General features: G+C 48.7%; 4 protein-coding genes across 4 annotated transcripts; 3 read left to right on the top strand and 1 right to left on the bottom strand.

Annotated features, from left to right (window-relative positions):
* The first annotated feature begins 222 nt into the window (after positions 1 to 222).
* BC939DRAFT_443971 (large-conductance mechanosensitive channel) lies at positions 223 to 1,599 on the top strand. Its single transcript, XM_051554607.1, has 3 exons — positions 223 to 742; positions 929 to 1,016; positions 1,105 to 1,599. Exons 1-3 carry the CDS (start codon positions 650 to 652, stop codon positions 1,527 to 1,529), a joined length of 606 nt encoding a protein of 201 aa, XP_051414836.1. The 5' UTR covers positions 223 to 649; the 3' UTR covers positions 1,530 to 1,599.
* A 1-nt stretch (position 1,600) lies between these two features.
* Positions 1,601 to 2,742, top strand: BC939DRAFT_443967 (uncharacterized protein). Its single transcript, XM_051554606.1, has 5 exons — positions 1,601 to 1,783; positions 1,920 to 2,001; positions 2,106 to 2,321; positions 2,417 to 2,490; positions 2,586 to 2,742. Exons 1-5 carry the CDS (start codon positions 1,631 to 1,633, stop codon positions 2,649 to 2,651), a joined length of 591 nt encoding a protein of 196 aa, XP_051414835.1. The 5' UTR covers positions 1,601 to 1,630; the 3' UTR covers positions 2,652 to 2,742.
* BC939DRAFT_408487 (uncharacterized protein) lies at positions 2,743 to 3,801 on the bottom strand. The gene is made up of 4 exons (XM_051552886.1): positions 3,599 to 3,801; positions 3,461 to 3,501; positions 3,092 to 3,364; positions 2,743 to 2,992 (listed from the first exon to the last, which is right to left on the bottom strand). Exons 1-4 carry the CDS (start codon positions 3,614 to 3,616, stop codon positions 2,965 to 2,967), a joined length of 360 nt encoding a protein of 119 aa, XP_051414834.1. The 5' UTR covers positions 3,617 to 3,801; the 3' UTR covers positions 2,743 to 2,964.
* Positions 3,788 to 7,667, top strand: BC939DRAFT_443964 (prolyl oligopeptidase). The gene is made up of 12 exons (XM_051554605.1): positions 3,788 to 4,145; positions 4,252 to 4,354; positions 4,448 to 4,479; positions 4,571 to 4,625; positions 4,740 to 4,877; positions 5,009 to 5,167; positions 5,263 to 5,607; positions 5,710 to 5,856; positions 5,947 to 6,075; positions 6,161 to 6,278; positions 6,391 to 6,786; positions 6,885 to 7,667. The coding sequence occupies exons 1-12, from the start codon at positions 3,859 to 3,861 to the stop codon at positions 7,589 to 7,591; spliced, it is 2,616 nt and encodes an 871-aa protein (XP_051414833.1). The 5' UTR covers positions 3,788 to 3,858; the 3' UTR covers positions 7,592 to 7,667.
* Positions 7,668 to 12,686: the final 5,019 nt, after the last annotated feature.

Genomic DNA, 12,686 nt, shown 5'->3' with positions numbered 1-12,686 from the left:
GGATTTGATAATCCACTGTTCACCAAACGCGAGTATGTACGCCAGAGATCGCAGCATTTTGCTGCTTAGGTAATACGCGCCTCGGAACAGGTGACCTCCTGCATGGGCGGGGATGCTCTGGGAGGAGCTGCCCGAAGCCAAAGATGAAGATTGTTGACGCTGTCTGTTGGGATAAAGATGGGCAACTGACCTTGGCTGGGTACACAAAGTTTTCCTGCTTCTCTCCCCCTTGGGTTCAATACGCGTTATGCCGCCGGAGGAAACAAAGAAAGAAAAGGCGGCACTCAGATATGCTCCCCTCGCTACTTTCCCGCGACTCCTTCCTGGGTGGGAATAAAAAAAAACAAAGAAGAAAGAGCGGGCCATCGATCGTCAATCATCCCCTCCAACCAGCACCTGGCTCGCCACATCATGCTGTAGGGCGACATCCCCATCCGCCGCAGATAAACAAACAGACAGTGGTGGCAGGCTGACCAGAGCTATTTCAACTTCCCTTCTCCCCGCCCTTGTCGCTTCTTCTTCCTCTTCTTTCTTCTTTTTCTTCGCGACTCCAACTCCTTTCATCCGCATCGACTGAATCAAGTCCTCGCTCGCACTCAACCCCAACATAGCACCCACAACCGCCGTTGCAGTAACCCATATCTCACCAATGCCAGGAATCCGCGAGCGCGTCAAGGAGTCGAGTGTGTGGAAGGACTTCAAGGAGTTCATTCAGCGCGGCAACATTATCGATCTCGGTGTGGTATGTTCACATTCATTCATTCATTCATTCATTCATTCATTCATTCATTCATTCATTCATTCATTCATTCTGTTTTGCAATGTTGTTTGCAACTTGATCTCTTTTTCTGGTTTAGTAGCCGCGCATTTCTATCAAACACTGACTCTCATCCCTTCTGGCCCTGTGTACCACTCGAATCAATTATAGGGTCTCGTTATTGGAGGTGCATTCTCGAAAGTCCTTAGCAGCTTTGTCGACGACATCTTAACCCCTCCTCTGGGTCTTGTTATTTCGGGTACGCATTTCTTTCAGGAACAACCATCAGCCATTAATTCACCTATCTAACAGTTTCTCCTCCTATCGTGCTAATTGAACAAAAACAGGCTCCAACTTGGAGAACTGGTTCATTATCCTCAGACATGGTAAGACCCCGGGCAAGCGATACGAGACAATTGATCAGGCTCAAGAGGACGGAGCCGTCACCGAGAATGTTGGTCGTTTCCTGCAGGTCAGCCTCAACTTCATCCTGGTGGCCTTGACGTTGTTCATCATCATCTTCACGGCTACAAAGTTCAGAAACTGGCGTCAGGCTCGCCGCGAGAAGCACCACGGCAATGGCGACGCGGACACGACCAAGCCCGAGCCCGCCCCTGCCTCCGGCGCGACCCAGACGTGCTCTTGGTGCGGGGCCAATGTTCCCATCAAGGCTGTCAAGTGCATGTACTGTACTAGCTTCTTGCACGAGAAGGTTCCTCTTGAAATGTTGAGCAAGCAGCCGCAGGCAGCCCTGATTGAGCTCGACGGATAAAAAGTAGAATAAATCCCACAAGTGTAGTGTACATACGGCAGACGACAATAAATTATTATTTTTTTGCTCCTTTTGACTATGTCGCTCAGCTCTCTTTCGCCATGGAGTTCCCAAAGATTAACGTCTCTTCGAAGGAAGACATTCAGTACATCAGTCAGATCTGGCGTAAGACGCTCTACGGTAGACTGGCCGAGGAACACATCCGTAATGGCGATTCAGAACTCATAGACCAAGTGCAGCAGCTCCTGGATCAGGTACAACCGACAACCACGCATTCAGGCATCAAGGACCCGGTCGTCAGCGGTGAAAGGAATGACAAGAGGCTATGATAACCTTGCAGCGACTGATCCAGACTGGAATGCTTTTCATTGGAACCATGCATCTGTTTAGTGGATTGAAGACATCATGAAGATGGCAAGCTCGAATATTGATATTAATGGAATTCCATACGAACAAGCAATTGCAGACGAAGGTACCTTGGGGGCCGTGCCATTGCTCACGATGGACTTTTGTCTGGATATACTTACATCAATTCACTGCTCCATGCTAATGGTGCGACTCTTTGACTCTGTACAGAATTTGAACCTTTGGACGAGGCACTGGCACGAAAGGTGCAAGCCCAGCAACTGCAGGTGGAAGAACTGACCCTCAAGGTTGCGGAGCGAAGAAAGCGCGTACCAGAGCAGGTCAAGATGTTACTAGACGATGCTATCAAACGACAATCCGCCCTAGCAGACAGGGTTGAATTCGAATCGCAATCTGAGAACAATGCAGAGGCGGAAATTGAGGATGGTAAGGCATTGCAGTCGTTTCTGGAAGTTTGTTTTGTCTGTGAGTTAAGGAGCGAATGGTCAGACTGACCGATATGTGTTTCCTCGTCTGAATAGTTTCCCTTGAACGATCGGATCTTATTGCTCAGGAATATGCCTCGAGCATAGCATTGCTGAGCGACCTTAGAAAGGTCAGTACATGATGCAACTCGCGCTGTTGAAGGATTCAGCTGTAGTCAACCAAAATCCTAATGCTTTCTGCCTGTTGTACATTGTCTTTCGGTAGAATGTCTCCTCCAACATCACTCGACTGGAAAACGCTCAGGCGATCGTGGATGATATCCTGCCTTGAGTCCAGTTATTACCCTGCTATCCCGCCCCTGCTTGTAAAACACCACATTTGCAACACTGTACCATATTCTCTTGTCTCAGTAAAAAAACATGTCTTCTAGTTCTTCATGTTGGTTTTATTTTGCATGGCTATAGTACATGGAGCTACCAGGCTGTGGATAATGGTCCTTCGCTTTGCTGAAGAGATAGATGCAAGCGGCGATCATGCTTCCTGAATGAATGGCTGGTCTTCCTGGGATCCCCCTTTCTTTAGTCCTAGAGTCTCCGTTATTCCTTGAACTGTGTGGACAACTATGTTGTTCTCTTTAAATCCTCTAGTCGTCGTCAGAGATTCCATAGCGACTAGAAAAAGCAAGCGAGCGATAAAAATGTTAGATCCTTACGGGCTTATCTTCCAACCTCACATCAAAACGAAAAAGCGAACAGCATCTGTCAACGTACGCCTTCAGTTCCTTAAGTTCTTCCTCCTTCTTGGCCAGATTCATCTTCTTAGTGACCTTGTTCGGCTGATAGTATAGCACGATGAGGTACCGCCCCATGATGTTGAATCCTTGCAAGTGCTCGTATGCCGTCTTCGCGTCGAAAATGTCTTCATACACCACGAATGCTGTTCCTTTCGTGTCGTTCGCATTCCCTACGCGAATTTGCCGGATTGCTCCATATTTTCCAAAGATGTCGTACATTTCCTCGGGCGTGATCTTGAAGGGGAGATTGCTACGATATCATAGTCAGAGAGAAGCCGATTAAATACCAGCCATCGGCGCTTATATATTGTTGAATTCTGCTATCCGTATTGTCGATCTGTCTTACCGAACAAATAAGGCCCTGTTGACCTCTGGGGGCAAGCGAACCTATTCAGACATGGATAAAGCGTGCATTAGCACCTTTTTAGAACTTCGTTGAAGATGCCGTGGTCTCAAACGCGCTCAATCCGGCGATGTCTCTTACGTTCGTTCGGTTATTCATGTCTCGTTATTTTGCCTGTGCTGCTATGCCGTTTTAGATACTAGAGTCCAGTGGAGGGTCAACAAAGGTAGGAAGGGTGCTTGTGAATGATGGAGTTTGAGTAAACGCAATACAATGATTTTACCAAAAAGGCAGTATAAACAAGTCCTCAGCCACTTCCGCCTTTTACTTTCCTTTCCCCTCGGGTCCAACGCTTGGTCCCACTTTCCTATCACCCCGCTCCATAATCCTATCTGGCAAGAATGCCTGTCGCCAGAGGTTTCTCGCCGGTGCTTGCCAGGATAACATATTCCCAACACCAGTCCCAGCACCACCACAACGTGCGTCCAGGACTTGTACTTGTGCAGCAGTGGAGCCACTTGACATTTGCTCCTAATTCGTCTTCTTCAAGGGCAGTGGCCACGTCTAGGAGGAACCTGACTTCAAGTCTCCGACGTGCAACCCCGACAACACCTATAGGATGTCCTTTTCAACAGCAGCAGAGGCGTGAATTGAGTTTTCTGGGCACCCTGAAGGCTGTTTTCCAACAGTACGTCCTTCCTTTTCAATTTGATGGATCAGACCGAAGCGGAAAAACGCTAATTCTTGGTATTGACCATTGGTGTGGTTGATTGACGCTTCGGAAAACAAAATAGGCCTACTCCGCCTAACCCTCCAAAGAAGATACCCAAGGAGACCAGGGTCCTGGGACGAGTTCGTGTGGATGAATATGACTGGATGACCAACAAAAACGATCCTGTAAGGCAGTACAAGGAAAGAGGATGAATTAGGATGCTTGCCAGGAATAGGACAGACACCTAACTGTCCTTGAATGCCATCAACTATTGATAGGATCTTAGGGATTACATTCAAGCTGAAAACACGTAAGTCGGTCCTCAGCTTGCTACGGAGGACGCAAGGAGGATCACCATGGATCGCGTACTCATTTTCTAAAACGCTATACCCAACACTTAGGTATGCGAAGGAGTACTTTGCCTCGGAAGCTGCCGCTATCCATCTTTTGAACAGGGTATGTGGGACTATTAGTTGCTACAGTAATACACATGGCTACGAGAGCGAAGCACAAGGAATTGAAGCCAAACTAATATCGATAACACCATTGATCATATGTTCCGGTTGACAGGAGATGAAGCAGGTTTTGCGGACGAAAAAGATCTCGGCGCCGTTGACAACCCTTGTACATGGGTATGAATACTACACCAAAACAAGTCGACATGGCATGGTCTACTGCAGGAGAAGGAAATCGCCCATTGCTAAAGAGGTATATCTCCTCTGCTTGATGCTTATTCTTTTGTCCCAATGTATCGGGGTTGCAAAGTTGAATGACGGATCAGTAGGCAAGGCTCTATTATCAACTAATGTTGCCCTACGATCGAACTTTCCATCTGCTAGGAAATCTTGCTGGACTCGGCATATCTACCAGAAAATTGTCACGTGAAGAAAGTACTTCTGTCAACTGGACACCACATCTTTTCGTTCCTAACATTGGAAGAGGGCGAAGAACTCGGATCACTACATTTCCGGGACTTGAACCGTGAGGAACCCTTTGAGGTATGGAGCTATGAGCACAAAATATCGACGCGAAACTACATGATATTGGCATATCAAGCATGGGCTGACACTGTCTTGTGTATATTTGATTACAGGAGGTCCTAGAAGATGTGTTTAACTTTGTGTGGGGCAATGATAACAAGACTATATATTATACCAAATCGACGGATGTGCTTAGACCGTACCAGATCTGGGCTCACCAGGTCGGCACGCCACAGGAGTCCGACGTGCTGATTTTTCAGGAGGATGACGACAGCATCTTTGTTGATGTTGGATCGACCAAGGACCACCGATTCGTCACTATCAACGGCAACTCGCTCTCATCTTCAGAAGTCAGAGTCTTTGATGCTGGACACGATATCTCAACTGGAAAACTGCCTGAGCTGAAGGTCGTGACTTCAAGAGTGGAGGGTGCTGAGTACTATGTGGACCACCATGATGTAAGTTATATGAGAGAAATGGCTGCGTATAAAATGCTACAGTATGCTCATGACCGATCAACTCACCCAGAAGATCTCTCTTGGGGATTACTCTGGTTTTAGGATCAGTTCTATATTTTGACCAACGATAATCCAAAAAAGACGTTCAGAGTCATGCGTGCTCATCGTAGCAACCCTGGTCGCGAATCCTGGGTAGAGCTCATGGGAGCCAGGGATAATGAGAAAATCGAAGACGTGGATATTTTCAAGGTAATTTATACAATTTATACAATGTCTCTCTCGATCGTTTAAGGCACTAATAGAGTCGACATTTGCTCACTCCTTTTGCTGCACTCGTAGAACTTCATGGTCATTTATGCCAAGCGCGATGCTCTACCTGTGATTTCGTGCTACCATTTTGAGACGGGCGCTGTGCACGAAGTCCCATTGCCAGAGCAATTCTGTACAATTGGCGCAGGAGTGAATCTAGTAAGTAATTGTTTCCTTTGATCATTTTGATTACAGTCAGATATATGTTACTGGCAACTAAATCTCTTCATTCGCTCTTTGGTAGGAATACGAGACGGACTCTTTCCAGTTCACACTCAACTCTCCCTATGCACATGAGGCGACTTATGAGTACGATATGGCATCGAGAGTCATGACAGCCCTACGAGTTCATCCCATCCATCGTACGTTGTTAATCCATAACATCGACTATCGACTATCAAAGTGCATTCGGCTGTCCGGCCCCATTTATATCGTGAGACTAATGTTTGCTGTTTGGCGTTTAATGTTTATTAGGCCTTGATCGCTCAAAGTACATGTGTACACGAATCAATGTCGATGCCGAAGACGGGCATACAAAGATCCCTGTAACACTTTTGCACCGGAAGAATATGCAGCTCAATGGCCGGAACCCTACTTTGATGCGTGCCTATGGCGCCTACGGTGTCCCCACTGATATTGATTTTAGAATGGAACACTTTCCTCTGCTGGAGCGTGGCTGGATCATCGCCCTGGCACATGTCCGAGGAGGCTCTGAATTAGGGTCAATGTGGTACCAACAAGGAAAGCTCTGGAATAAGCGCAACACGTTCACGGACTTTATTAATGTTGCGGAGCATTTAGTGGAAGCCGGTTATACCAACCCGAGGAGGTTGACTGCCAGTGGCGTCAGCGCCGGAGGGCTTTTGATGGGTAGGGAAAGAAAACCTGGCGCCTTGTCGAGTCTGCTAATGCAGGAGTTCGTTCTCTCATGCTTTGTCTCCTTGTCTGTTTATTTGTTCGAACATTAGGTGCTGTGTGCAACATGCGTCCAGATCTTTTTAGGGCGATGATTTTGAACGTCCCGTTTCTGGATCCAATGACGACGATGCTTGATCCAGAGATACCGCTGACCAAGGTCGAATACCTAGAATGGGGTAATCCTGCAGAATCCACCGAAATGTATGACTACATGGCGAGCTATGCACCCTACGATACCATCCCGAATTACGATAGCCAGCAGGAGAGCATGAGACGCCAACGAGTAACGAAGCAACAGCAACAGCGCATGGAGCGTGAGCCCTTTACTGCTGCAGAACCCACTGCAGAGCCCCCTACTTCTGCACCACCCACAGCGCAAGGTGCCTGTTCAGTCAATACAAGTAACCAGACAGTTGTGCCGGCGACCTACCCACCGCCACCGATCACCTCTCGCCGCCCAGCACTCATGATCTTGTGTGGCGAGCGTGACCAAAGAGTCGACTATACGCAGTCAACGAAGTATGTGGCCCGTCTGCGGTCAAGGCTCGCGCCGTGGTACGGCACAGAGGGCAAAGAGGCATGTCTCCTTATGATTGATGAGAATAGGGGACACTTTGGAAATGGTACACAGGACGATCGGGTTAAGAACTGGGCAAGGGAGGTTGTATTCCTGTTGGGCAGTGTTCAGTTGGAAGGAGGCGGGACGCCCATAACAATGGGAAACCATGTTGGTAACGGCTATGGGTCAAAACTATAGACCATAGATTGTAATAAATAAGGTATAGTGGAAAGAAATGGGGGTTGTCTTTTTTGAAAGCCCATATGCGCCAGTGTATAAACCCTATCTACACGTAGACAGCATTCACATGAGTAAAGTCTCTCTTTCTCCCTATATCGACTCTCTCCGGATACCGTCGTTTGCATCAAAGACACCGCAGGCAAATATCATCTGGTCCAAAATAACGGTATCTAGCATACTGGGACACTTTTGGCGATAAAGACAACCTCTTAATGTTCATGGATTAAGGTTAAGAAGAGTCAGGAAACCCTCTCTTTTCTTTGCACCGCCTTGTCGATCCTTACACGGCCATTCAGAATAGTAACCAATAAAACCGAGAAGAATCCTGGGCTATTAATTTTGTGGGCTCCTCCCACTGGTTTGGCAGGTCGAGAACCGGGGTTTTTTTTCTCATCTTCATTTAAGACGCGGACCAAATTTAGGAAACCTAGGCCCTCGACACGTCCTACGTTAGAAGGAAAACATGGACAGAACCTAAAAACAGACGGCAGAGGAGGTTAAATACAGCTGAGCTGACAAACAAGTATCTATCGTCCCCGAGGCCAATGAGGCAAGTGTATCCGCGGAGAAACATCAGCCATTCTTGTCATTAATAATATCCCACCCACACAGAAACCAGCTGGAGCGGACGATAGACAGGATGGTATAAATACCAGCTGCCATCCCCTGGAAACTAACTTCTTCTTTGGCCATCTTCGACCTCATCACCCTACATCGTACCATAGCCCTTTCCTTACCGCGCCGTCCTTCTGAACTCCTCCCTCTCCTCCCTTCTCCTCCCCTCCCCTCTCCCATCTTGCTAATTACCCCTCACAGTCTTCTACAGACACTGGTCCTTACCCCTCACTATGAAGATCACAATCATCCTCTCCGTCCTTGCTGCGGCCACCCTCGTCTCGGCTGGCAAGTTCCACTCCCTCAAGCATGGCAAGTCCAACATCATCAACAACGGCTTCATTATCGAATACAACGATGGTGTCAAGCACTCGGATGCTCATGACGCCCTCAAGTCCCACAATGTCAACTACAAGGTCCGCAACGAGTACAACATCTTCAACGGAGCCGCCATCACTGTCGATTCCCAGCATGATGGCCGCGCTCTCTCCATGATCCCTGGAGTCAAGAATGTCTGGCACATCTCGCTCTACGACATGCCCAGTGTTGGGAACCCCAGCATGAACCCCGATGATACCTCGACCTCGAATCACCACATGACCGGTGTCGATGTCTTGCACAGCCAGTACAATTTGACAGGAAAGGGTGTCAAGATCGGTGTCATCGATACAGGTATCGACTACAAGCATCCTGCCTTCGCTGCTGCCGGTGCTGATGCTGGATGCTTCGGTCTTAATGACAAGAAATGCCGTGTCAAGTATGGTTGGGACTTTGTCGGTGATGACTACACTGGATCCAACACTCCCAACCCCGACGGTGATCCCATGGACTGCTTTGGACACGGTTCTCACGTCGCCGGCATCATTGGTGGAAATGCTCTGAACATCGCAGCCTCGCCTAAACCCCCACTGCCTTTTGTCGGTGTCGCCCCCGAGGTTACTCTCGGTGCCTACCGTATCTTTGGATGCGAGGGCCAAGCTGGTGATGATATTATTCTTGCCGCCATGGAGTTGGCCTTCAACGACGGCATGGATGTATGTGATCGAGCTATTGATTACAATCACACAGACATGTGGGATGAGGAAATGAAGAATGGCCACTCATCTACTTTGGTCAATACGGTATTCTTGAACATTTAGGTCATCAACATGTCTATCGCCGGCGGCTCCTCCTACAAGACCAACCCTATATCTGTACTTGCTGAGAAGTTTCTGATCCGTGGCAAAGCTTTGGTCGGCCCTGCTGGTAACGATGGTTATGATGGTGTCTGGATGGTTTCTGGCACTGGTCTTGGTGACCACGCTACCTCGGTCGGGTCGTTCGACAGTCAAGGAAACTGGTTCTACTACCTCACCTATGGCGGCAAGGACTTCCCCTACGACTCCTCTGATAGCTATATCAATCCCGCTAACCTTCCCGCCTCTGCCACCATCGTTCCCTTGCTCTCCAACGGTAAATTGAGCGATGGATGCGACAAGTCCCTCTACAAAGGTGTCGATGTCAGGGGCAAGACCGTCTTGGTTCTTAGCGATATCACCCGGTGCAAGCCTGATAAACGTGCTGCTCTAGCTGTTGCCAACGGTGCTGCTGGTATGATCATCCAGTCCAGCGGCGCTGGTCTCATCACAACGAGACATGTCCGCAGCCTGCCCATAGTGTCGATCGAGTTTGATGCTGGTGTCCAGATGCTCGCTACCTGGATGACCAACCCCGAATCCGTTGTGACCTGGCCCAATAACAAGCAACCCATCCCCATTGCCAACTGGGGATCACCCTCGGAATTCTCTTCCTTTGGATTGGATGGTGATCTCCGCTCCAAGCCCGATGTTGCTGCTCCTGGTGGCAACATCCTCTCGACCTACCTTCTTGCTCAGGGTGGTTATGCTGTTCTCTCTGGCACGTCCATGGCCTCATCCTACGTTGCTGGTGCTCATGCTTTGTACATGCAGGCTAGGAAGGTCAAGTCCCATGGTGATAGGATTCGCAAGGCCTTCAAGAACACAGCCACGATCTCCAATAACTACAAGTCCGAGACCTTTACCTCAGCTGCCAAGCAAGGTGCTGGTTTGATCAACGTTCTCAACGCTGTCCTGGCCTCGGCCGAGTTCTGTCCCGACCACATTGATCTCCTCGATACTGTCAACTTCCGGAGGCGGGCTAAGGTTCTGATCAAGAATACCGGCAAGAACGCTGAAACCTATACTCTCACGCACGTCCCCGCTGATGCCTTGAACTCGTACAACGTCGGCAACTCCTTCCCACTCGGTACCCCGATTATTGAGGACGACTATGCTAACGTCAAGTTCGACCCAAGCACCATTACGATCAACCCTGGCGAGACTGCCAAGATCACCTTGAAGTTCACCGAGCCCAAGAACGGTAATGCTGCTGAATGGCCCTTGTACTCTGGTTTCGTCGTTGCTACTCCTCACTCCGAGGGTGGTGTTGCTGTTCATATTCCCTATACTGGTATCAAAGGCGATATCCGCGACGTGCCAATGCAGGATACCAGTCTCGGCTTCCCTATGTTGAAGATGATCGACCAGAGCGGCGAGTTGGTCGATGCCAATAGGGACTACACCTTCAACTTAAAGAACGACAAGCTCGTTGTATTGACCCGCTTTGGTTCGCACTCTCCCGATGCCACCATTCGCATCTATGATGGGGACAATTTTGTCGGATTTTTGACCTCCAATGATGGCGGCGCTGCCTTTGGCGCCACCGGCAGAATGAAGAACGTCGATAGTACCACCGGACAGTTGATCTACACCCGGTACACTTGGGACGGACTGGTCCTCCCTGCCGAGAACGCGACCTTGGCCCCTATCCAACTTCCTACTATTCCCGATGAGATCCGCCCCTACCGTATCATCGTTGCCTCTCAGAAGAAGCTCACTAAGGGCAACTACCCCGAGGAATTTGAGATCTTTGACCTTGGCGAGGTCAACCTCATTGCTGAAGGCACCTTCCTTCCCGCTCCTTAAATGCAATTTATTTCTTCTTCCCTCACCCTCTTCTACCTTTCCCATCTTCATTGTCATTGTCACTATCATCTCACCCTCCGTAATTCATCTCTGATGACTCTCCCTTTCCCCGCTCGCGCTTACAAAAGTAACTGAACTCTTTATTTATCTAGGCCAGAAACTAGGATAACAGCAATGTATACAAGACCATAGAAGCATTGTTCAAGAGCTGCATATCTAATAACAGCTATCAACTCTTGTTCGCTGTGATATCTGATGAGCTTTATTCACCTTAGAAGAAACAAATGTACAGAGTAGAAAAAGACGAGTGCATCGGAAGAACGAGACGGAATGCAGGACAGATGCACTCAGATAGCGCTGCTGGAATCTATCCAGGACCGGCTGAACCTCGTTGCTCGATATCCTTGCTTTGCTCGATATCCTTGGCGAGATTCAGAATCACCCGTCCACTGATCATGGCCTCCTCGCAATTATCCTTGATCTCAACCATCGCTCAATATGGGGTTAAGAAATACCAATGAACAGCGCTCCTCTACACTTTAATCCTCACTCGATTCAAACTCAAGCACAGAAATCGCACGATATGTCTGCAGAAAACCGAATTTCTTAAACTATTAAAATTTTACCTTCTTACTGCGGGACCAAAGGAAGGGCCCAAAAAAAACAGGTTTGGCTCTGTCGCCGTACTCCCAATGTCCCTATGTCTCCCGGTGGTCTACGGGAAGCAACAAAGGGCTGCTTTCCATTTCGAGTGAAGTGAGGCATCTTTCCGTTCCAAGGACCTCGACTATAGCTTACAAATTGTTGCCTCGGGGGAGGGGGAGGGGGAGGGGGCAGAGGGGACACGACAAATAAGACCATGTCTTGTCCTGGTCCCTGTTTCCCTTGTGGGAATCAATGAACTTTCCCGCCCCGTCTGCCAAGGTCGCCTAGCGTTAAACAAAGACTGCCATAGGGAACAGGCCACACATGCCACCATAGTGCATTTCCTGAAATTACACGCTGTATTGGTGCACCCATGTGCATGGCGCAAGACAGAGGCTCCTCGTTTGTTGAACAAACAAGTTTGGCCTGCGTCACATCCTCGTGCTGTCAATTACCGGGTATCAAGAAAACCTCTAGGTTCCTGTCGCGACTAGCCTTGGCGAACGCTTTAGGCAGCAGGACCCCCATCCATCAAGTTTCTTGGTTCCTGACAAGTCTAGCGTTCATGAGAGAGAAAGCAAATAGGATGCATTATCGACCGCCTTATCAGATGCGTTTATCCAGATCACGTTAAAATTGGAAACGACACCTGGTCCATGTTCAATTTCATATCTCTCGTTCGCCACTGGCCTTGGAGTGCTGAGCAGATGATTCATCTCGGAAAACTTCTTTTCTGATTGACTGCCGGAAGTAATAAAACTTTGGCTGCACCCTTCCTCCGATCTGTACTCGTTCCGAAAGTAGAACTT

The sequence above is a fragment of the Gamsiella multidivaricata genome, assembly GCF_025024155.1.
Source record: "Gamsiella multidivaricata strain RSA 2152 chromosome Unknown BC939scaffold_15, whole genome shotgun sequence".
NCBI classification, from domain to species: Eukaryota; Fungi; Mortierellomycota; class Mortierellomycetes; order Mortierellales; family Mortierellaceae; genus Gamsiella; species Gamsiella multidivaricata.
The sequence above is the reverse complement of the archived record's forward strand: the minus strand, read 5'-3'. Positions and strand labels throughout refer to the sequence as shown.

Excerpts from the sequence above, each read along its gene's own strand:
- BC939DRAFT_443971 (XM_051554607.1), top strand. The coding sequence starts at position 650 with ATGCCAGGAATCCGCGAGCGCGTCAAGGAGTCGAGTGTGTGGAAGGAC. Across the intron at positions 743-928 it reads ACATTATCGATCTCGGTGTG|GGTCTCGTTATTGGAGGTGC; the intron begins GTATGTTCACAT and ends AATCAATTATAG. Across the intron at positions 1,017-1,104 it reads TCTGGGTCTTGTTATTTCGG|GCTCCAACTTGGAGAACTGG; the intron begins GTACGCATTTCT and ends GAACAAAAACAG.
- BC939DRAFT_408487 (XM_051552886.1), bottom strand. Across the intron at positions 3,365-3,460 it reads AACAGGGCCTTATTTGTTCG|CAATCTCCCCTTCAAGATCA; the intron begins GTAAGACAGATC and ends ATGATATCGTAG. Across the intron at positions 2,993-3,091 it reads GAACTTAAGGAACTGAAGGC|TCGCTATGGAATCTCTGACG; the intron begins GTACGTTGACAG and ends TGCTTTTTCTAG.
- BC939DRAFT_443964 (XM_051554605.1), top strand. The coding sequence starts at position 3,859 with ATGCCTGTCGCCAGAGGTTTCTCGCCGGTGCTTGCCAGGATAACATAT. Across the intron at positions 4,146-4,251 it reads CTGAAGGCTGTTTTCCAACA|GCCTACTCCGCCTAACCCTC; the intron begins GTACGTCCTTCC and ends AAAACAAAATAG. Across the intron at positions 5,168-5,262 it reads ACCGTGAGGAACCCTTTGAG|GAGGTCCTAGAAGATGTGTT; the intron begins GTATGGAGCTAT and ends ATTTGATTACAG.
- BC939DRAFT_443967 (XM_051554606.1), top strand. The coding sequence starts at position 1,631 with ATGGAGTTCCCAAAGATTAACGTCTCTTCGAAGGAAGACATTCAGTAC. Across the intron at positions 1,784-1,919 it reads TGCAGCAGCTCCTGGATCAG|TGGATTGAAGACATCATGAA; the intron begins GTACAACCGACA and ends GCATCTGTTTAG. Across the intron at positions 2,491-2,585 it reads TGCTGAGCGACCTTAGAAAG|AATGTCTCCTCCAACATCAC; the intron begins GTCAGTACATGA and ends GTCTTTCGGTAG.